General features: G+C 39.3%; 1 protein-coding gene across 1 annotated transcript in view; it reads right to left on the bottom strand.

Moving 5' to 3' along the window:
* The window catches only part of PDLIM5 (PDZ and LIM domain 5), a 187639-nt gene that overhangs the window by 7589 nt on the left and 158837 nt on the right, over positions 1-21213 (bottom strand). Inside the window, exons 9-10 of the mRNA XM_077815040.1 lie at positions 8036-8210; positions 748-928 (exon numbers count right to left, since the gene is read on the bottom strand). Coding sequence (XP_077671166.1) covers positions 748-928; positions 8036-8210 — 356 coding nt within the window. The remainder of the gene's footprint in view (positions 1-747; positions 929-8035; positions 8211-21213) is intronic.

The raw sequence follows: 21213 nt of genomic DNA, 5'->3' as shown, positions 1-21213 counted from the left end.
CGGCCCCCTGCTAGGGTCCCCAAACAGATTTTGAGACAGATTCTGTCTCCCTTCTTCACGTTGAGTAGTACCTTACTGTGTGAGTAGTTCCACTGATTTCAGACAAATATAAATTAATATTCGTGAAGATAGGGCTTTTCTACCTACCACACTCGAGGGAACATTTTGATATTTTATCTTATGCCTAGTGCCAGACAAATGACATGTTCTGTAGTACTCAGCGAGGCATAATCTTTTTACATATTTTACAATTATTTTGTCAATTCTGTCAAAAACCACCAATAAAATATCCTTTCACTTCAATCAAAGAACTGCAGCAGTTACCGATGGGCAACTTGGAGAGAGAAGATGAACTCCAAAGAGGCAAAGCCAGAAGCAAGGCCTGGGGTCCAGGTCTCTGGCAAGGGGGAGGCTGCAATGTCTCTCCTCAAAGAGTGCTGGAGATAAACTGGTAATGTCCATTATTGGCATGGGACTAGAATACAGAACTGTAGCCTACGTGCATATGCCGACAGCTGTATTGGTGCTACAGAGTGAATCTGCAGGATGAGAACTTGGCTACGAAAAGGGGATTTCAGAGTTCTAGAAGAGACATGTGAGATGCCCTGTTAATTAAATAAGATTAATCTGCAATAAAGTGTTCCCTAACAGCAACTAATCCATTACAAAAATAAGGAAAAGGCTGTGGTTAATATTCACCTTTAAAAATACTAATTTAAACCATGCACACACAGTTTGATTACTTACTCCAAGTATCTTCCTCTGGCATCGAGAACATTCAGGGGCAAAGAACTTCTCATAGCAGATCTCGCAATAGAGAGCCCCCTTCTCTTCCACAAACCCAACATAAGCCATAGAGGTTCTGCAGTGAGCACAGTTAAACTCCTCTGGATGCCAGGATTTCCCCAAAGCCACCAGGAAAGGTCCCCTGGTTAAAGGAGAAGGGACTAGTTTAGCCAATGCAGTGCAACTGAAAGGGACAGGGGGCAACACGGACAACTGTAAATGTCTATCCAAATTACCCATGTGACATTAGTACAAACGACAAACCTTTGCTGGTTAACATCTCTTACCTACAACAATCTCCAGTAAAACACTGAACAATTCTGTGCCCATTTCATTGCATTCCAGTAATGCCTGGAATAATCTTTGTTCACAACAACACTAATGGCTTTTCTTTCACATCTTATTTTGAACTCCATTAAATATAGTGCCATAACACTGAAGTGATTGCTAGAAAAAAGGTTACTATTTTATAAGACCTCATTATAAGATCTTCCAAATGATTTCTAGCCATTGCAAAATATATTTAATTTCATTTAAAATTATTGTAACTTTTTTTCAGTACATATCTGTATCAAGGTTACAAATGTTAACATAGATTTGACTCCACAAAGAAGTCAAGAAGGATAAGATCAGTTTCTCAAGAGACAAAAATACAATAAATTTCCTTATCCTGAGAGTCTGCTGCAGTGATGAACCAGTCCAGGTGAGAGACAGCAGTTTTCTCCAGCAAGCCCAATTATGGCAAGTACATTTTGCATCCAGAACGGGAAAAGTCAAGCCATTATCATTTGAGAAATGCAGAAGTACTTGTAAGATATTCATTTGGATAAGTCAATCAGGGTTTTGGTCAAAACCACCCAGTCTACAAGCAAATTAATTTTTGCCAGATTATACTTATAAAGCTCTCCCTTATACAGTTACATTTATATTCATTTTGAAACATATTTAAAGTGGTTATTTTCTATAATAATTATTTGTTTTGATACTCACACATTCGTTTTAGCAAAGATAGGGTTTTGATTTGAGACTAAGTTCAAACCATATTCAAACTTTGAGGAAATTGGGGTCTGGAACAAAACTTTAATTTTCTGTAACCCTGAAAGATTATCGTGTACCTTGCTGCTGTACTTAACCTAGTTCTGATCATGCTCAATATACAGCACTCCGTCCTGCACCAAAACACAAAACAATCAATCAAAAATCCCACACCACAAAGATTCCAAATATTAAAGGGAATTAAGTAAGGAATAGAACATTTTTTGTATAGAATGGCAAGATTTTCTTACCAACAAAGTAATTAGGGAAATAGTTGGAAGAATTCATCCCCATTGTTCTCCCTAGCTTGCTAGGGTGGGGTATCTGCAGGATGGGAAGACAAATGGGCAGTAGAACGAGGAGAAATTCATCGAAAGAAGCTGTGGATAATTCTTTTCATTTCCCTCATTTATTTGTTTTCTTGATGAAACACGAACAGTAGAGAAGAGCAAAGGAAATGGGACGAAAGTATATTTAAAATGGCTCATGCATCATCTTGGAAAAGGGAGAGAATTTATTTCATTTACAAAGTTATTGCCTGACCATATTTGACAACTGGAGAAATAATGGAAACAATATTTGGAAAATTGTTCCTGAACCTGGAAGACCAAATTAGTGTCGTCAAACTCCAGACTCCCTTGTGGATGACTAAATAGTGCAAACGCTGACCTAACCTGATACCCTTCAGCCTCTGTACAAGCACCTTTTTACATCAATGCCCTTTCAGTTATGTACAGATCAAACAATACAAGTTCTTGTGTACAACAAAGTGCTCTCTTCTCACAGTGTCAGCACAGGCTAATTTAACGCATTCATTAACACAGGACTGACACTGAAGAGGTTCTTCTAGCTTCAGTAGGATCAAGTTTCTGTTTGTCTGTTCTAAAAAGATAGGCTTGGATAGTTGCAAAGTGGAAGGAAAGTATTCTAATAAAAGCAGGAGAGGGACCTCAACATCTGGTGTATTTAGCTCTCCACAGTTTTGACATTTTTAGGCTAACCATTCCAGATAGCGTGCTGGAATCCAGGTGGACAGGAAATGGTATAAAATTGTATCTAAGCAGTATTCCCTCCCTACAGTCCCAAGACAAACATGGTAGCATACTGCACAGTGTCTCTTAGGATTCAAGTTTTTCCATCAGTATGCTTGTACTTGCTATATACATATGTTCAGAAACATGCCTTTAAAAAAAAAACCATACTTTTAACTGGGTCACTGTTTAAACATGTTAGAAGTTTAATCACACCCAAAACTTTAAAAAGAAAACCTCGAAGGACAGAAAAAAAATGGCAAAGTAGACAAAGATGCGATATTCAGAATTTTGGAGGCGTTCCTCATCTTGGCATGGATTAAATTGTTTCATCAAAAAACATTCATCCCGTACTGAGAGCTTGCACTAATGAAAGGTATTCATTTACCACTGGACCGAAAAGGGACTTATAACTGCAAGAAGTCAAATTTTGTAGGTCGTATTTATTATAAAACCATCACCCACTCCATCATGAAAATCAAGGACAATCCTACAAGCCACGGCTTGCTTTGAGTGAGCCATCCTTACAGGCTGTTCTGAGGCGCTAAGGACTTCAGGTCCAGTTTTCAAACATGACTGTGTAGACTAGGTGTGCAAACCCTACAGCTGGAGGTAGAAACTTACACTCAGACAACTATTTACTCTTTCGGCACCCTGCAAGGCAGCCACTTTTATATTGCTTATAAATAAGCAGTATAAAAATATACTATACATAAGCTGTATAAAAAGGAGAAGCAAAGGCTTACCAGAAAATAAGCATTATTTCCCTATTTTGACACTATAACCAGACACAACAGTGTCAGTATATTCAGAGGGCCCACCAGCAGTATCTATCTTGGTGATCATGTGCATTGTACTGCACGACCAAGCCAACAGAGGAATTTAGTGGTGGGGAGATGGAAAGGATTTTCACATCTGCTCAGTTGGTCAATCGCTTGACAGTTAACAGAATGGCCGTCCAAAAAACAAACATTTCTTCTTTTCCTCACTGGCAAACCCCATGACCTGTATTTTCTTATATATAAGAAACCAACAAAAACGGTACTCTTAATTTTGCCCCTTGACCTTCAGAATAATTAAACTTTGAGAAAATAGATCTTAAAAATAAATCTTTTGTCACACTTACACACACAAGAATATACAGTATTATTAGTGGAGACCCTGGGGATACAAATTTGGATTTCCAAGTGACAGCCAGTTCAGCATCTTGGTATTAAGAGACTTACTGAGTTCCTGAAGTCCTTGGGAGCTATCAATTAAAAGTCTTTCAGAGCCTCTTTACAAATATTACATATTTTAAACAGAAAATATAGCTTGTGTTTGGTTTGGGTATCTTTTTGCAAAGAAAGAAAAGTTTAACCTAATGAAACCTTGGAAAATGTTGACGTCTGTGGAAGATAAACATATCTATAATTAAGAGAATAAATTAAAAAGTTATAAGATGTCAATTTTTTTGGCTTGACAAGCCATGGTTACTCTATGCCTTAGTGTAAAGTAACCAACGCTACAGTGCGTTTTGGCTGCAAAACAGGTGTACAATGGAATGTCACTTGATCCTGCTCCTACCTTTTCATAGGTAATGCTGCCACTAAGGCCATGAACTGTAATTATGTTAAAACTTGAACTCCAAAAGCTATCACAATCTTCCAAAACCACTGTAGCGTGAGAATGTTGGGTGAACTCAGTTTACTGATTACTGTACTGTCAGTTGATCTTGACATGAAATTATACTTGTTCTTAAGAACTCCGTTGGCATTTGAAGATATGAAAGCTTGGCCTATGAAAAGCATCCGAATAATCTGAATTGATATACAACTGACTGTTGAAAGACAGATAAATAGTGGTCAAACTGAAATATCATATGGTACAATTACTCTGTGCTGTACTCATGTGCCATGTATGCATGACTAGCCAGCTTTTCCTCTAATTAAAATAAATCCCAGTAGCAGTAAGCTTAAAACGGCATGCAAACTGAACTGCAACTGCCATATTTTTATTCATGTCCAGAAGGCTGTTTAATCCAGCATCATAGGAACTAATCCTTCCACCAGAATATATGGGATTTATGTAAGAAATATTTAGCACTAAGGAAAAAGGAAGTTAGACATGCAAGTCCCCTGCACACATGTGGGAAAACAGAACCCATCACTTTCAGATGCATTATAATTCAATGGCTGAAAAGCACCATTTAAGTGTGGGGGTGGCATAGTTTCCCCCCTCCCCGCAACTCCACCTGACCCTTCTCTTCCCCTCTCAGGCACCCCCCTCCACCAGCAACCTGATCTCCCCAGGCCCATTAGCCATCCCCTCCAAATTTGAGGGAGTGATGTTGCGACCGCCACTCAGATCAGGCCTGGCAGCCCCTCTATTATGACAAATTTGAGTGACTGGTGTTGCAACCTGGCATGCTAGTTCACAGTACCAATCAAGTTGGACCTGGCCAAAAAGTGGTCAGGGCACAGGCTGCATGGCCCCACCAGTTCTGCAACCTATGCTGTAATTTATTAAGGAGGTATCTGCCACAGAAAATCTCTAGTAGGTGATGGTATAAGTACTGTTGATCGGGGCATTTTTTTGTTGTGTTGACTGCGTCTTAACGGAGACCGTTTCACAGACCACACATTCTCCAGTTCAGTTACGCAGCTCATCTCCCATTTCATTTGTGATCAATCATCATCCGTGTGGTAACTACAGCAACTTGTTACATACAAATTATTGTTTGTCTTGCAGTAGTACCTAGGGGTCCTAATCATATGCCAAAGCCCCAGTGAGCTGCATATTCACATTACAAATAGTCCCTGTTCCAAGAACACTGCAAGCTACGTAATATTAGGAAAGCATTTAATGTATGTTTAAACCCATTTAATGAGATTTAGCAGCTGGAAACAAGGTGAAATAGCACCATGTGACCATCTGGTTCTCCAGATTAGAGCGTGAGAGCCACTGGTGTAGATAAAGCTACAATAATGTCTGCTAAACCAGCAATAATTTAAAGGGAGCTGCAGTTTCTCAAGTGAGAGATTATAGTGCTACACCTTAAAGACAAAATAACCACAGCTGTGGAAGACGGGCATGCTTGGCTTTCTGCATGTAATTTACTATATACTGATCCATTCAGAAATTTCTATTGGCCAGGTAATGAGATAGTTAAATGATACATGGTTTTAGAGGCTAAGCTTTTCAATACACCCTTTTAATTGCACCCATAAGACTTGTGAGCACATACATTTTACATTTTTATAGTGCAGCATAAAATTTGAATTGGAATGAATGCATATCCCTGTTTGAATTAGAACGTGCACATATTTCATTCATTATTGCTATAAGAAAATTTTCAGATTACTCATTTTTAATGCCTTGATTATTTAATAAAATAATTATTTTCCTGTGGGTTTATGAGCTTGAGCAGCCCAGGTAAATGACAGCTTTTTGGGGTGGAGAAGAGAGCTTATTTTTTAAAATTTGACCAAGAAAACACCACACATTAAGAAATTTTTTTTAAATCCAAGATCAGGACCGAGCTCTTAGGAAATTCACCCTTCTCCCCCCATCCCTCCCGCTTATGGAAGGAATACCAGGAAGGTTCACTCATTCACATCAGGTGGTCCTTTCTACATTTACTGTCCTTTCGGAGACAGACCCATCGGCTAATTGGCAAAAATCACTACCTATATATTCTAACCAATCATTACATCACTGAAGTGAATGGAATGTATTTAGCTTAATCTTAGTCACAGAATGTATCTGGGTGAAATTTCTTTCCATCCATATTATACAACTCAAAGCCACTGTAACAATCAAGTGCATGATGGTTAGCCCTAGATTATGATTGGACAGATTTCAAGATCGGACACTGGGTGAAAAAAAAACAAAACCACTATTACTATAGTCCTAGCAATAATTAAAATGTGACATTTCTTCTTATGTGTGGGAGTATCTTATGTTTCCTCCTCTTTTCATTTAATTGTTCTGGCTTACCAAGTACCATTCAAAACTGAAAAGGAGGACTTGTGGCACCTTAGAGACTAACCAATTTATCTGAGCACAAGCTTTTGTGAGCTACAGTTCACTTCATCGGATGCATCCGATGAAGTGAGCTGTAGCTCACGAAAGCTTGTGCTCAGATAAATTGGTTAGTCTCTAAGGTGCCACAAGTCCTCCTGTTCTTTTTGCGAATACAGACTAACACGGCTGCTACTCTGAAACCATTCAAAACTGGTTATTCCTTATTTGATTTGCGTCTTATCCTGTATTTGCCTTTCGACTTGTTAATCTTCTGGGTCTGACTGAATGAACGTTTGATTTTGTCACAACTTGTTTATTTGACATTCGACATTGGTGAGGCCTCATCTGGAGTACTGTGTCCAGTTTTGGGCCCCACACTACAAGAAGGATGTGGATAAATTGGAGAGAGTCCAGCGAAGGGCAACAAAAATGATTAGGGGTCTAGAACACATGACTTATGAGGAGAGGCTGAGGGAGCTGGGATTGTTTAGCCTGCAGAAGAGAAGAATGAGGGGGGATTTGATAGCTGCTTTCAACTACCTGAAAGGGGGTTCCAAAGAGGATGGCTCTAGACTGTTCTCAATGGTAGCAGATGACAGAACGAGGAGTAATGGTCTCAAGTTGCAGTGGGGGAGGTTTAGATTGGATATTAGGAAAAACTTTTTCACTAAGAGGGTGGTGAAACACTGGAATGCGTTACCTAGGGAGGTGGTAGAATCTCCTTCCTTAGAGGTTTTTAAGGTCAGGCTTGACAAAGCCCTGGCTGGGATGATTTAACTGGGAATTGGTCCTGCTTCGAGCAGGGGGTTGGACTAGATGACCTTCAGGGGTCCCTTCCAACCCTGATATTCTATGATTCTATGATTTGGTTTAGGTTTTATTTTTGCCGAGTCCCAGCCAACATTCCCATTTTCAGTAAAACAGGTTCTAAAAGCGCCCATGACTATTGAGAGCAGATAATGGCTTCCACATTTGCTTCCTGTGTCACCAGGTCCAGGTTCACTTTTTTAAAATGAATCATGTGGATTTCACGCCTGAAAGCGGTAAAGAGCATTGAATCTTGTTTGACTGAAATGCAGCCCAAAAGCATTTGTGACGACATAATTAAAATAAAACAAAACCAGGTTATGTCGTAAGAAAGATTTTAGGATAAAATGATCATTAAAAGGAGTACAAACCTAATGACCTGGTTACACTGAGCACACATAGGAGTGCGCTTTCCTGCTGGAATATGCTCTGCTCTCTGCACCAAAGTGTCTTGCTCTGTTAGTTGAGGCGGAGTCACAGACTTATCGCTTGGTGCAGTCGCGCCAGACGGTGTCATATTGTTTGATATCCATCCACTTGCAGGAGCTAGGGAAAATAAGAGTAAAAAGTATTTTGAATAGTGTCTCTATACTATGTCAACCTCAATAAACAGGTATACAAGAACAGAGCTCAGTTCAATACCTGAATTTGTATGTTTAAAATACGCACAGTACATACATGATGCTGAAAAAAAAATATAAATAGCAACAGGGTAACATGACGAATCTAGTTTACTCTTTTTACCCAATCTGGCAGGTGACTAGCCACCAAAAGCACCAAACCAACATTACCTACCAGGCTAAAATTTCTGGGAAACACAGAATGGTTTTCAATTAAGTGGGAAAGGAGTGGACAAAATTGGACCTAATGGAGCAATCAGGTTACAGAATATGTGACATGTTAAGATCTCACTGTGCTTTGGACAAGTCAAGCTGAAGTCAAGCTTACAAATATATGAGCAGTGACAAAGCAGCATGACATACATCTTACAACTCAAGAAAGATCTTGGAGTCATTGTGGATAGTTCTCTGACACTGTCCACTCAATGTGCAGTGGCAGCCAAAAAAGCAAAAAAGAATGTTGGGAATCATTAAGAAATGGATAGATAAGAAGACAGAAAATATCATATTACTTCTATATAAATCCAAGGTACGCCGACATCTTGAATACTGTGTGCAGATATAGTTATCTCATCTCAAAAAAGATACATTGGAATTGGAAAAGATTCAGAAAAGGGCAACAATAACTATTAGGGGCATGGAACAGCTTCCATACGAGGAGAGATTAATAAGACTGGAACTTTTCAGCTTGGAAAAGAGACGACTAAGCGGGGGTATGATAGAGGTCTGTAAAATCATGACTGGTGTGGAGAAAACAAATAAGGAAGTGTTGTTTACTCCTTCTCATAACACAAGAACTAGGGGTCACCAAATGAAATGAATAGGAAGCAGGTTTCTGAACTTTTAGGTGTACTAGGACCAGGTTTTAAGGCATTTCTGAAATCAGGGTGGTGTTTAAAAACATGAAAGCTGAGACTCTCACATCATAACTTGCTTCCAGAAGCTGAGCTTTACGAAAAAAATGCCAAGCATCATGGAGTCTCATGATAAAATTGTGAGAGTTGGAAACACTGAATTCATTGTCCCATGCCCCCTGACCCTTGCACAGATCTCTACTACCCACTCAGAAGGTGAAAAGGGAAGAGGGCTGCAATACCGTACCCCACCCTACCCCCTTCAGACCACACTAAGGGTGACCTTCTTCTCTACAAGCTGGACAGGGGAGGATGTGGAGACTGGGTGGACCTGTGGGTGTAAGGAAATACTTATTGTCGCCCATCCACCATGTGGAGTTTACACGGAAAAGATAATACAACCAAAAATATTATCTTTTCCATGGACCTCTTCCATCCTGGGGCCCTCAGGCAGAGGAGATGCAGGTGGTGGGGACAACAGATCCCATGTAAGTGGTGGTCTATGAAAAAAAACTCAGTGAGTTTGGGAGTTACACACTATTCCTGAATTCATCTTGTAAAATTCAAGTCTCAGAAGTCCTCCCTCCATCACTGCCTGAGAAAAAGGAGAATCAATGACAAATCTAGCTGCCTGGATGTAGATGGAGGTACAGACATGGGGCGGAGGCATTATTTGTAGGTTCAAGTCAGCCTCCAGTTTTTGTGCAAGTGTTCTCTGAGTAATTTTTAAAGAATTTAGTACTGAGGGATTTTGGTTTGGGATTTCTCATCAGAATTAGATTGAATTATTACAGAAATGTGCCAAATTACTCAGTAAACAGCTCTATCAATTAGTTTTCCAATGTCATCGATAATGTGCTTTTTGGGCAGAGTGCACCATCAATAATGATCATTGCCAATGCTTTAATTGTTCACATTTTTTAACTGATGAAGTAACAAACCAGGAGAAATACCTTTCCTTCATCTAGGCGATACTAAACCTACAGTGGCTGAAATTTAAGAACAGCAAGTTCTTTAAAAAACAGTGACTTATTGTAGGATGGAAAATGAAAAGCTATATTAAGTACAGTAAGATAAGAAAAAATATACAGTGTTAAGAATAATCTAGAGCCACATTCATCGATCACCCAGTAACATTTGCTAACTGCTTTCTGTTGTAAGAAAGCTTTGAGAAAAAGAACCAAAGCAAAAGAGACGGCGCTCATAGGAAACAGGGGAGAGGTTACACACACAACATAGCATGTCAGCAAAGGAAATACCACCCAGAGCCAGAGAATTATCATCATATAGTAATGACATCAACTGTAACTGCCTCTAGCACTGCTTCACCAGACCCATCCACAGATCTCGGCCTGTACAGAGCACTATTCAATACTCCTCTGCCCAACAACTCAAACATATCATAATCTACTGGGCCAGTGCTCTCTTCTGGGAGGTGCAGATGATTTCTAGTGTTGGATCAGACATTGTATCAAAGGAGGCTTGCAGGTTATATCAAGGACTGAGCTTAGCAATACTGCTTAATTTTTTTCAGTCTTATTACTTAATGAGATATACAGCACTTAGACCTTTTTTTTTTTATTTTTTTAAACACAGTGGTTGCAAAGCTGGGGCCTGTGACTGAGCCACAAAAGAATTAATTTCCACTCAAAATAGAACTCATTCCTTTAGATGGCTGAGCACACTTGACTGGAGTGCTCAGCCCTTTGCGGGATCAAGGCCCTGATTAATAACATATTTCTAATAAAATAATTTTATCAAATTTCAGAATTCTAGAATGAAATTTTATTAAATTTCAGAAGTCTTTTGGCACCATTTAAGTCAGTGGCAGACTACCTATGACTTCACTGGGGCCACTCACCCCCAAATCTACTTTAGCTTCTCAGGCTATGTGCAGACTTCAAGATGGGGGAGTACTTCCCAGCCAAAGAGACATACCTGTGCCAGCTCCGATTGAGCCTTTGCACTAAAAACAGAGTGTAGCTGCGACGGCACAAGTGGCAGGAGGGATTAGCCGGCCCGACTATGTACCTAGCCTCTCAGACAGGATCGTATTCAAGGTGTTCAGCCCCTGCTGCTGTCATGGCTCCCCTTTACGTTTAGAATGTGAGCTCGATGAGAGCTAACGTAGCAGCATTTCATCAAACCGGGAATTATGCCCTAAGCTCGAAGAGCAGACATAGCCTAAATGTGTGGATTCTAAATATTAACGGAACTCCTATTACTGTTGAAATTTACTACAAGGATCAGACCTCAAAAACTGTACTTAAATCTACTCTGGGGGCAGTTATTTAAGACCCAATGAAATGACTTTATAGTTACAAAAGATAAAAGTAGTAACAGAACATACATACATTTTAGGTCTGATTTATTTTGTTTTCTTAAGCGGTGTATGAATTATAAAATTCATTTTCTGTAGAATGCCATTACGGCCAAGAGAATTGAAAGATGCCAGAAACGTTTAATACTCCCACAAAACAAACAAACTTACTTTCCAAGTTCCTCAACTGATCAGCTTTCCCCACTCACAAAGTTTCTCAAAGTGAATCCCAAAAATTTATTGAGAAATCTCACCAAGTGAAACTGCCACAACATGCCTGAATATTTGAAATGGCAGATTCAGATACTGTGTTTCTGTTCATTTTAATATTACAAAACATACAGGATTGTAAAGCTTTAAACAATCATTTTGAGAGCTGCTGTATTAACAAATCATTGTTATAACAACCAGCACCACATCATAACAACCAGCATCACATAAATCATAACAACCAGCACCACAGCAATGAGTCAAGCTCATGAACCAAAATATATTTACAACTGTACACCTGAAGCAAATACAATGCGAGAGAGTAATATGCCCACATTTTAAAACTTTTTTAAAAAGTAGCCAACTACAATAAACATCAGTGCTCCATAAAATGGACAACAGCTTTGCATGAAGTATGCCAAGGAACGTGAGGTCAGGAATAAAGATTCATAAAGACAAAGGATTTCTCCCTTTCTGCCCAACTTTTAACCCTGGGCTACAGAGATTACATGGCTGCACCAAAGGAAGTGAACTCCAGCTTTAAAGCATCAAAGCATACTCATTCTCCTTGATCTGGGAAAGGCTGGAAAACAAATGCTGCAGTGATTTAGAGGAAAGGAGTGTGGGCGGGGGGGGGGGGGGGAGGGGGCAGAAAATTAAGTACCATTCACACTCCATATGTATCACATATATTCATCCGAATATAAAAAAGAATCACCAAAGCAGGAGAGCTACAAGAGAATAAAATGGAACAATCGCAAAGGGGGGAGGGAGTCGTGTGTAAAGGAAGTTCCTACTCTTCCTCTTTCAGATCTCCCTAAAACAAACTGTGACAAGAAACTTTGTTAAGAGCTGGCCAATTATTATTGCAATGAAACATTCCCTGATTATTATGGCCTGCTCTAACACTACACAGTTAGGTTGACATATGGCAGCTTACGTCGACCTAATTATGTCAGTGTACACACTACAGCCTTGTACCGCTGACGTAAGTGCTGTACTATACTGACATAGTAACTCCACCTCCACGGGAGGCATAGCGATTACGTCAGCGTAGTTAGGGTGACGCAGCATCTGTGCAGACGTTGCATTACTTACACAGGCTGTGGGCTGTCTTGTCAATTTCACAACTCCATGCTGCAGCGTGAAGTTGACCAGAAAGCTGAGCAGCTACAGCCTGGCTGCCCCCAGCATTCCACTCCCAGCTGAGCTGCTGCCTGGCAGCTTCCTGCTCTGGGTCTTGAGAAAGCTGGGCAGCTGCCCCTACTTCCTTCTCCCCGACTCCAAGCCGGGGGCAGGGAGACTAGAGCCTGGGGTCGACTCAGGGATGTAGTATAGACATGCCCTTAGTTATAGGTCTTCGAAGTGACAAAGATGGTATTTCCCTTTTGGGATGGGCTTGCAAAGTAGACCATCTTGTCACATACACTGTTTTCTCCCTTTTTTGCTTTTCTCATATTGATAAGCTAATCATCGCAAACTAGCGTCCTATGTGATCTTTTTTTCCACTGCAGCGCGTATCTTCACTCCTGCTTGAAAGCAAAGGAGACTTAAGAGCTGAGTTAAAAAACAAACAATTTTCTTCAAGAAAAAAAATTCAGAGAAAGGGGGATATCAAAGGCACAGAAGATACAGTCTTCCACTGCTCAGGATAATGAACAAGCAGTCCTCCACTTCTCTCTCTCTATTGCTGCGACAAGCTAAGTATATTAAGGTGGTTACTCCTTTTTGGTTTAGAAGTCTGGTAGTTTGTTAGTTCTCTGTATGTGTATATCTATCTATCTTCTTACTATATGTTCCATTCTATGCCTCTGATGAAGTGGGCTGTAGCCCACGAAAGCTTATGCTCAAATAAATGTGTTAGTCTCTAAGGTGCCACAAGTCCTCCTGTTCTTTTTGCATATATGGATGCAATTCTGTCACGATTAGTTTGTGCAGTCTTAATGCCTTCTGATAATCCTGAAGAAAAATAATGGGAGTGTCTCTCCCCTCTCCTGCTGCCTAGAGAGTGCACTGATCTACCCGGTGGACTAGCAGCATGGATATTTAGCACTCTAGAGCATTTAAGAGGTATAATAGCATCATAAAGTTATGATGAACCCTATAATATGCTAGTACAGTCACTCATGGAGGCGACAGTGATATTATAGAAAATTAAACAAGTAGTCATTTCTAATGGTAAGAGGGAGGTAACACAATACACTCTTTCTTGGAACTAAAAAGAGACTTATTCACACATGTCTGCGGGCCAAAAAGTACACCTGAAAGAGAAATTCTTTTTGGCACCAAGGCTTTGGTACTGCAATTTTGCTGGTTGTTAATCCAATAAAATGGCCTCATTACCCACTTTCTTTACTCCTTCCCCATTGGAAGACCAATACACCACACACATTTTCTGTCTAATTAACTCTAAGGTTTGATAAACCGACAAGAGCCAGGTTATTTGGAGATAAGGCTGACACTCTTTTGGATCCTTTCCATCCTCTGAGGTACTGTAAAAAGTATACAAGTTACTCTTTTTTTTTCATACAAGTATGTTACTGTTAATCTTTATGTATAACACCTATTAGAACAAGATCAGAATGGATGACAGTCAACAATTGTCAAAAAATTATGTCTTTAAAAAAAATCACACTTCTTAATCCTTCATCATCTGAACATTCAGGGTTCCTTGAAAGTGGCTACCTCTGCAAACTGTATCTCCAAAACACTTTATCACGAGCAAGTCACTGCTCTATTGTAGTTTATCTCAGGTTATTAATGCCTGCTGAGCCTACAAATAAGTGCAGATAACAAGGTGGAAAAAAGCTTTTGAGAAACATGAAAGAAAAATATTTTGATTAATGATGCTTTCCATCCCTCTCCTCATACTTTACCTTCTAACTTGCAGGTACCAGCTAGTGAGAAGACAAAGAGACATACTAAAAACGAATCTCTTTGAAGATTGTTTTCTTCACAAATCAAATTCCAGCACAGCTTCTGATATACTACTAATGTGTATTTGAGATGCCTGTTAAATACCAATGCCAATTCAAACACACTTGCTAACTTTGTTTTCATTGTGTATTTAAGAAAAACCTTTTGCTCTTTAATTTTTTTTATAACTTCATGAACCAACACAATGTTCCCTTTTCTTTAGTCTCAATGCACAGTAATTATAAAGCCCGCTCTTGTGGTGATTGAGCTAAACTTTAAATTATTTCTGGTCAAAAACATGATCTCTGATGTGAAAAATCTCTCAACATTCTTGGGAAAAATCTAGTGGTCATTTCTGAGTTATTCAAATTAGAAAGAAGTAAAGGAGCATTATCAGTTCTGGTAACATCTCCTGTCTGATACTGATCCTATGTAACACAGCATCTTTCATATACAGACAAAACAAATAACTTGAATGGAAGTTTAATACTAAAAAAACCACAACACTGAACAATTTTAAAGACAGCTGGGAATTCAAAGTTCAGACTGGTGCTCAGTTCAATTTATGCCCATAGGAGGGGACAGGAAAAGACAACATGACATCAGTCTGAATTAGAAGGCCCAATTCTGCTTTATTTGAAATTAATGGCAAAATGCCTTTTCGACTTCAACAGGAGTAGATCAAGCCCTAAATGAGATTGCGGTCATGATACAAATTGAGAAATTAAAATGTAATCCCTCAGAGAATGGTGTTTACATAAACAAGTCTTGGATGCTGTAATACAAACTGTCAGCATTCTCCCCAGCGATACTCTGCATGGACACAGGGGTCCACTTCAGTAGATCTCCTTGCAGGATCAGGGCCTAAGAATATTTTACAAAGAATTCCAAAGTAGTGTTTAAAAATTCCTGTCCCTGTTTCAGTGCCTACTGTTCTCTCTCTCTCTCTCGGTGAGGCTAATATCTTTATATTATGTGCCAGTAGCAGTCCTATTTGATGATGTAAACTGGAACAGAAAGAATTGCTTTCCTCATTAGAAATCAAGGCAAAGCAGAAATTTAAAGCTATTGGTAGGCACATTCTATATTTAAAACAATAGACAAAATACCTTTGGTTAATTTGACTCTCTAATCTCAAAGGATAACCAAAAATCCATTAAAACTACAGAGTTTACTTCTGAAACTAACTTCCAATGCTTCGTAACAAGAAGTGTAACCCACTGGCGAGTGTTTGTGTTACAAAGAAAAATTGTTACATCTTCCCACCTACAAAGCTGTGGAACTCAAAGCTCAAGATGTGCACCTCATACTTTTAACTTTAGAAGTCCCTGGTTCAATGGAGCAAAAGGGCGGCCATCACAAAAGCAACATCTTCCAGTTATACTTTTGCCTCCTGTTTTAAAGTCTATTTAACATTGTTTTGTCACGTTTTTTTGTAATTAGATAGCTTTTAGAGTAGCTTTTTTTTCACCTTCTTAAATTACACTCAAGTACTACTAGAGCTAGGCCCAAGCTAGCACATTCAATACAAGCACATCCTGCAACTTGATCTGGAACTCATCACCCATTTGTGCCCTATCTGTAGTTTATACAATGTATTTTATGAGTTTTATTCTGTTCACCGGCTGTCAGACATATATATCTGTCACAGTTTATACCCTCATTTCCCCCACTGAAGCAAATCAGACTGCAATGCTTTAAAGAGGAAAAAAAGAAGGCAATTGAACTATTAGACTACCAAAAATATGTAAGAAGTTAAACAGAAAGTTTCAACAAACAAAACAGAAAGCAGTGTTTTAACCCTAACAGTGTAGGTTAAAGGAGAAATGCACAAGTTCAATCCAATCAAAAGATGACTGAAATTTGTCAAAGAGAGCACAACAGGGCACTCAAGTATCTTGGGAGGTTGCTGAGGTTTTGGAGGTGCACATCTTCGCTCCCAAACCTGTCAAATGACCTCTGAGTGTAGAGGGGAAATGAAACAACCCAGACAAACCCTGGAAGCCTCTCAAGGGACTTGACTGTCCTTTCACAGGGAGTCTTAATGGCTCCCCTTAATTTTCATAAAATGGAGCAGACTGCAGCCACTCTATAACATGGAGGAATGATAAGCCCCAGGACGTAATACTCCATCTTGATCTGAATATCTTGGAAGTGCTGCATGCAAGGATCTAGCGTCTCTGAAGGCTAGGAGGGAACCTGTGAGCCACATTTCAGATTTCTACAGGCTTCACTTTGCCCTCATTGCCATGAATTAATGATACTCCTTCTAAACTATAACCGAGAGGCCGTTTTTCATTGTTGTAGCTAGCTTTTCTAAAATGAACAACACTGTGCACTATATTATTAAGTTTGGCCTTAAGTATTTACTTTCACAAAACTCTTTGGTACGGTTAGTTTAATATTTAACTAGGTTTGAAGCAAGGTAAAGAACTGCCTTTTTCTTTCTGAAAATCCCAGTGTGACTTTGCCCTGGTTATATTAACAATAGTATGTTCCAATGCTGAACACATGGATGAATACAAACACTAGTGAAAGATTTCTAAGACAAAGGGGAAAAGGCGGATATGTAGCAGTGCCAAAGTCACTTTGACAGAGGTTCTCTGGTGCATAGCAACAATACAACTGTCTGAACTGTTTAACGCTCACTTAAACATAACATCAGACTTCATGTAATATCTATAAATAACAGTGCTACTTTAATTGGTGGGAGTGCCCGAATTTCATTTGAAAGTGCTGTAATCCAATGATTTATATAATGCTATCAGACTACAGTATGATGAATGGAGAATATAAAGGTTCATATGCACAATTATCTGACTCTTGTTAATATATGATGCAGTACAAACTCTTCCAGGCCCTTTCCCTCCAAATCAAACAGATGGCCAGATGAAGCAAAGGGTCTGAAAAAAATCTGCTGTCAACTAGTTATGTTAAACTTATGCAATACCCTACCCTGTAGGAGACCTGCGTGAAACTGCACAAGCTAAATGGACAGAACTTCAAGATAAGCAGCACAGAAAAAAGCATTCAGTGGTCCCCTTTTGGTTCTTACAGAATTTGTGGACAATAATCAAAGCTAAAAAAACCCCTACTGATGAAAGGCAGAACAGGAAGGATTAAACCATTATCATTTCTTTAAATGACCGAGTATGCTGGTATGTGCACCATGAAAAATCAGAACAGGTGCAACCAAGACCTAATTTCAGGAACCTCTGCAACTTCAGGGGGTTAGTTTCCTGTGTTAGCAACTAGCCTTTCAGATATAAGAACTCAGATTAAACTGGCTGGAAAGTATCTTAATTAAAATGAGTCTGGTGGTTTTGGCTTGGTTCAGCTTGTCTCCTTGTGATTTGTTACATCTCATACCATCACAAATTTGGCACAACTGGCATCGTTTACTGAAAAGGGTCCTGGAATGCAAGAGAGCATGGCGAGCGCCAGACACCCCTGCACAACAGAGTACAGTTCTGTTTGGCTGGAGCGTCACATATTGAAACCCACAACATACTTTTCTGTAGAGGGTATTTTTTTGTCCTCATCTTCACCACTTTCACTCATACCATTTTTTACCTTAAGAATGAAAGAAGAGTGAATATAACCTTACGAAAAAGTTAACATCCTATATTCAAGCAACTGAAACACACCCTGTATATCCTTTACATTACACTGATGTTTAAAACAGAGCAATTATAAGGCGAATATTTAGTAAATGGATCATGCTTTACATTTTTGAAGCATGCTATACAAACACTGAGCATGATTCTCCATTGTTCTGTACCTTCTACAGTCATGTACATCTTGCACATGCGAGTCCTACATGCTACTCTTTTGATCTAGTGTAAACAACTACACAGGGTGTCAGGCAAAGCAGAACCGGGCCTATTAACTAATATTTCTGTGATATTATTCAAGTCTTATAAAAGCGGAGGAATGTAGACTTCATCTTCAAAGCTCACCCGTGGAAAAATTATGTTCCCAACTTGTGTGTGCAATTACAACGCTGCAAGAGCAAATCATGTATTTGTGTCTTTTCTAATAGCCAGAGAGATGCACCACTGTAACTGCATGAAAGTTAAGTGAAATGGTGTGCAGGTTTTGCAATACCAAGTCATAAATAATTTGTCGAAAGTCATACAAGATCAGTAGCAGAGATGGGCTTCAGTTCAGGAAGTCCTATAGTCAAGTCCATTATACCATGCATCTCCAACAAGTTTTGGGTCTAACTGTGAATCGTTCCTGTGATCTCATTCCCTTTTTAACCACAAATATTTAGATTTCTAAATACATTCTGCTTCTTACCATGTTCTCAAAAGTTACAGTTTCACACTGCAAGTAAATAGTTTAATTTGAATGGCTGACATTTACAAATTACTTTACTGTGGTTTCACAATGGGTTTTGCTTGGCTACGTCTGAGTTCACATTAGTTAACTTTTAAAAGAATAAAATTCTTGTGGCTTGCTGTCATATGACAGCGTAATAATTTAGATCAACTGAAAAATTACTAAAAAACAAATCTATAAACCAGACTGGAAGTTCTGGTGTTTTCAGCCATCAGTCATATTATTCTTGATAGATAACTGGTGAGACAAGGGTTTTTATGTTTTCACTAAAAAAAGGTGTGCGTGATGCAATGGCTGACTTTGATTAACTTTCATTTCAGTGAAAAGGGCAGGACCTTTTTAGATTCAAAATCTCATTTTTACCAGATGTCAGTGTACCAACATATAAGGTTCCTCTTCCCCAATCTGTAAAGCTACACCTGTTTCTTTTCCCAATTCAGACCAGAGATCTCACTGCACACAGATAGTCAGTCGCTCCCTTTTAATTAACTGTGCCTTTAACCATACTTTAAAATTCCCCATTCTGTAAAGAAAGTGAATAGAGATGAGCTGAACTGATTTGCTTGAAAACAAAGGTGACATTAATAGTAAGGTTAGGCTGAACCTCCCAGCTTAAAGCCTTTCTAAGAACGATGGGCTATCCAGTTCTCTATCAGGTCTGAAAGGGGGGAAAAAGCAAAACAAGAAAAGAATAAAAAACGGAAAAGAAGGAGAGAGAGAATAGGTCATAGTCACTCTCTGTATTGATCTCTAGAGAAAAACCTTTCTGAAAGGATAAGCATTTTGTTGTAATGTAATAGCTCTTGATGGGCTGTTGGTAGCAGTAATTAAACTCAGAGTCTCTGAACCCAATCTTGTGCTGTCTGAGCTAATGGCAAAACTCCCACTGACTTCAAAATGGTTGAAATTTCAACCAGGCTCCTCAGTAAGAAGGTTGTAGTAGACTCAAACCTCGACCCATGATATAACTGTCAGTAGGTGGGGACAGTGAGCTTTTGTCTTGGTTACATTGTCATCATATGTAGGATAGGCTGTCCCATCATGGTTCGTGCCAGGTTTAAATTTTCTCACACATTGGAGGTTCTGCCTATGGGTGCCAAGGGAACAAGCAAGAACAAAGAACAGCTATCAAAGTGGAGAATTACAGAAAGATGACGCTACAGAGAATAAATGGTAAATTTATGCCTCACAAACATATGAGGACAACTGCAGGGAAATAACAGAATTTTTCAGACAAAGACCTCCGGGGAACAATTCGTCTATGTTTAAAGCCAGCTTCCAAAATGCTCTCTCCATCAAACAGAGCATGTGCTTAACACATGTTGCTGGCTCAGGATTAGGCAACTGACAGTTGTAGCTATTGAAGAATATGCTGACATTCCAATCTTGCTTCTGCTGGAAAGGGATTGTGTATCTCAGTGGGATCAGGTTGAAAAATAAGATGAAAAGAAGATATAGTATAAAAACAAAGTTAATATACTCTGGTAGCAGTTCACTTAGTATTACTCACTTAAAAATTAGCTTGTCTTCTGAACCTTACATCACAAACCCTCCATATCCAATCCTATTGCTCAGCTACAAGGTCTAGGAGGCAAGAGAGCTGCTGACTAAAATGCAATACTCTTTCCCAGATAGAAAATTGATTTTTAGGAGCTGCACCTGTACCACTTCACTTCAGACCCCCCCAAACGAAGCAGAAACCTCAGGAAATCTACTGGAAATCCTCTGGATGGCACTTTTCCTCCTAAGTCAGCACTGTGTGATGCCCTCGCCCCCCAACTTCAGTGTAGGTAGCAGGGTGATCTTTCATTAAAATATATATATAACTGAAATCATCGCCATTTCTGACTATTAAAGGTCCCACTAGATGGTCTACAAAACACGCTTGTGCCCTGGCCAAATTCCAATTCGGGTAACTGAGGTTTCTGAATAATTCTATCTTAAAATGCCCCAGCAATGTCAATTTGATATGGCATTATTCTTCACTTCCTCTCAAGTTGCTGTGGCCCGTTACTGTGTGCTGTCCAACAGCTGCTGCATTTCACCTAAGAAGAGACTGCATGTCAACGGTGAACAAAAGCAATTCCTGTGTATGTGCTGAGTGCATAAAGTGGTGGTGTGGTGACGTGCTTTGGGGCTCTTTGGGAATGAATGACGCTACATAATATTTAGCTACTGATTAGTAAAATGACACTGGAATGTAGTCATAATTCTGTCAAGAGTAATTTGTTTGCAAGAAGATTCAAATCTTGGCAAGAATTTCTCCCCTTGGCCATTGAACAGAA

This window comes from Eretmochelys imbricata, chromosome 4 (genome assembly GCF_965152235.1).
Source record: "Eretmochelys imbricata isolate rEreImb1 chromosome 4, rEreImb1.hap1, whole genome shotgun sequence".
In the NCBI taxonomy this organism is placed as follows: Eukaryota; Metazoa; Chordata; order Testudines; family Cheloniidae; genus Eretmochelys; species Eretmochelys imbricata.
The sequence above is the reverse complement of the archived record's forward strand: the minus strand, read 5'-3'. Positions and strand labels throughout refer to the sequence as shown.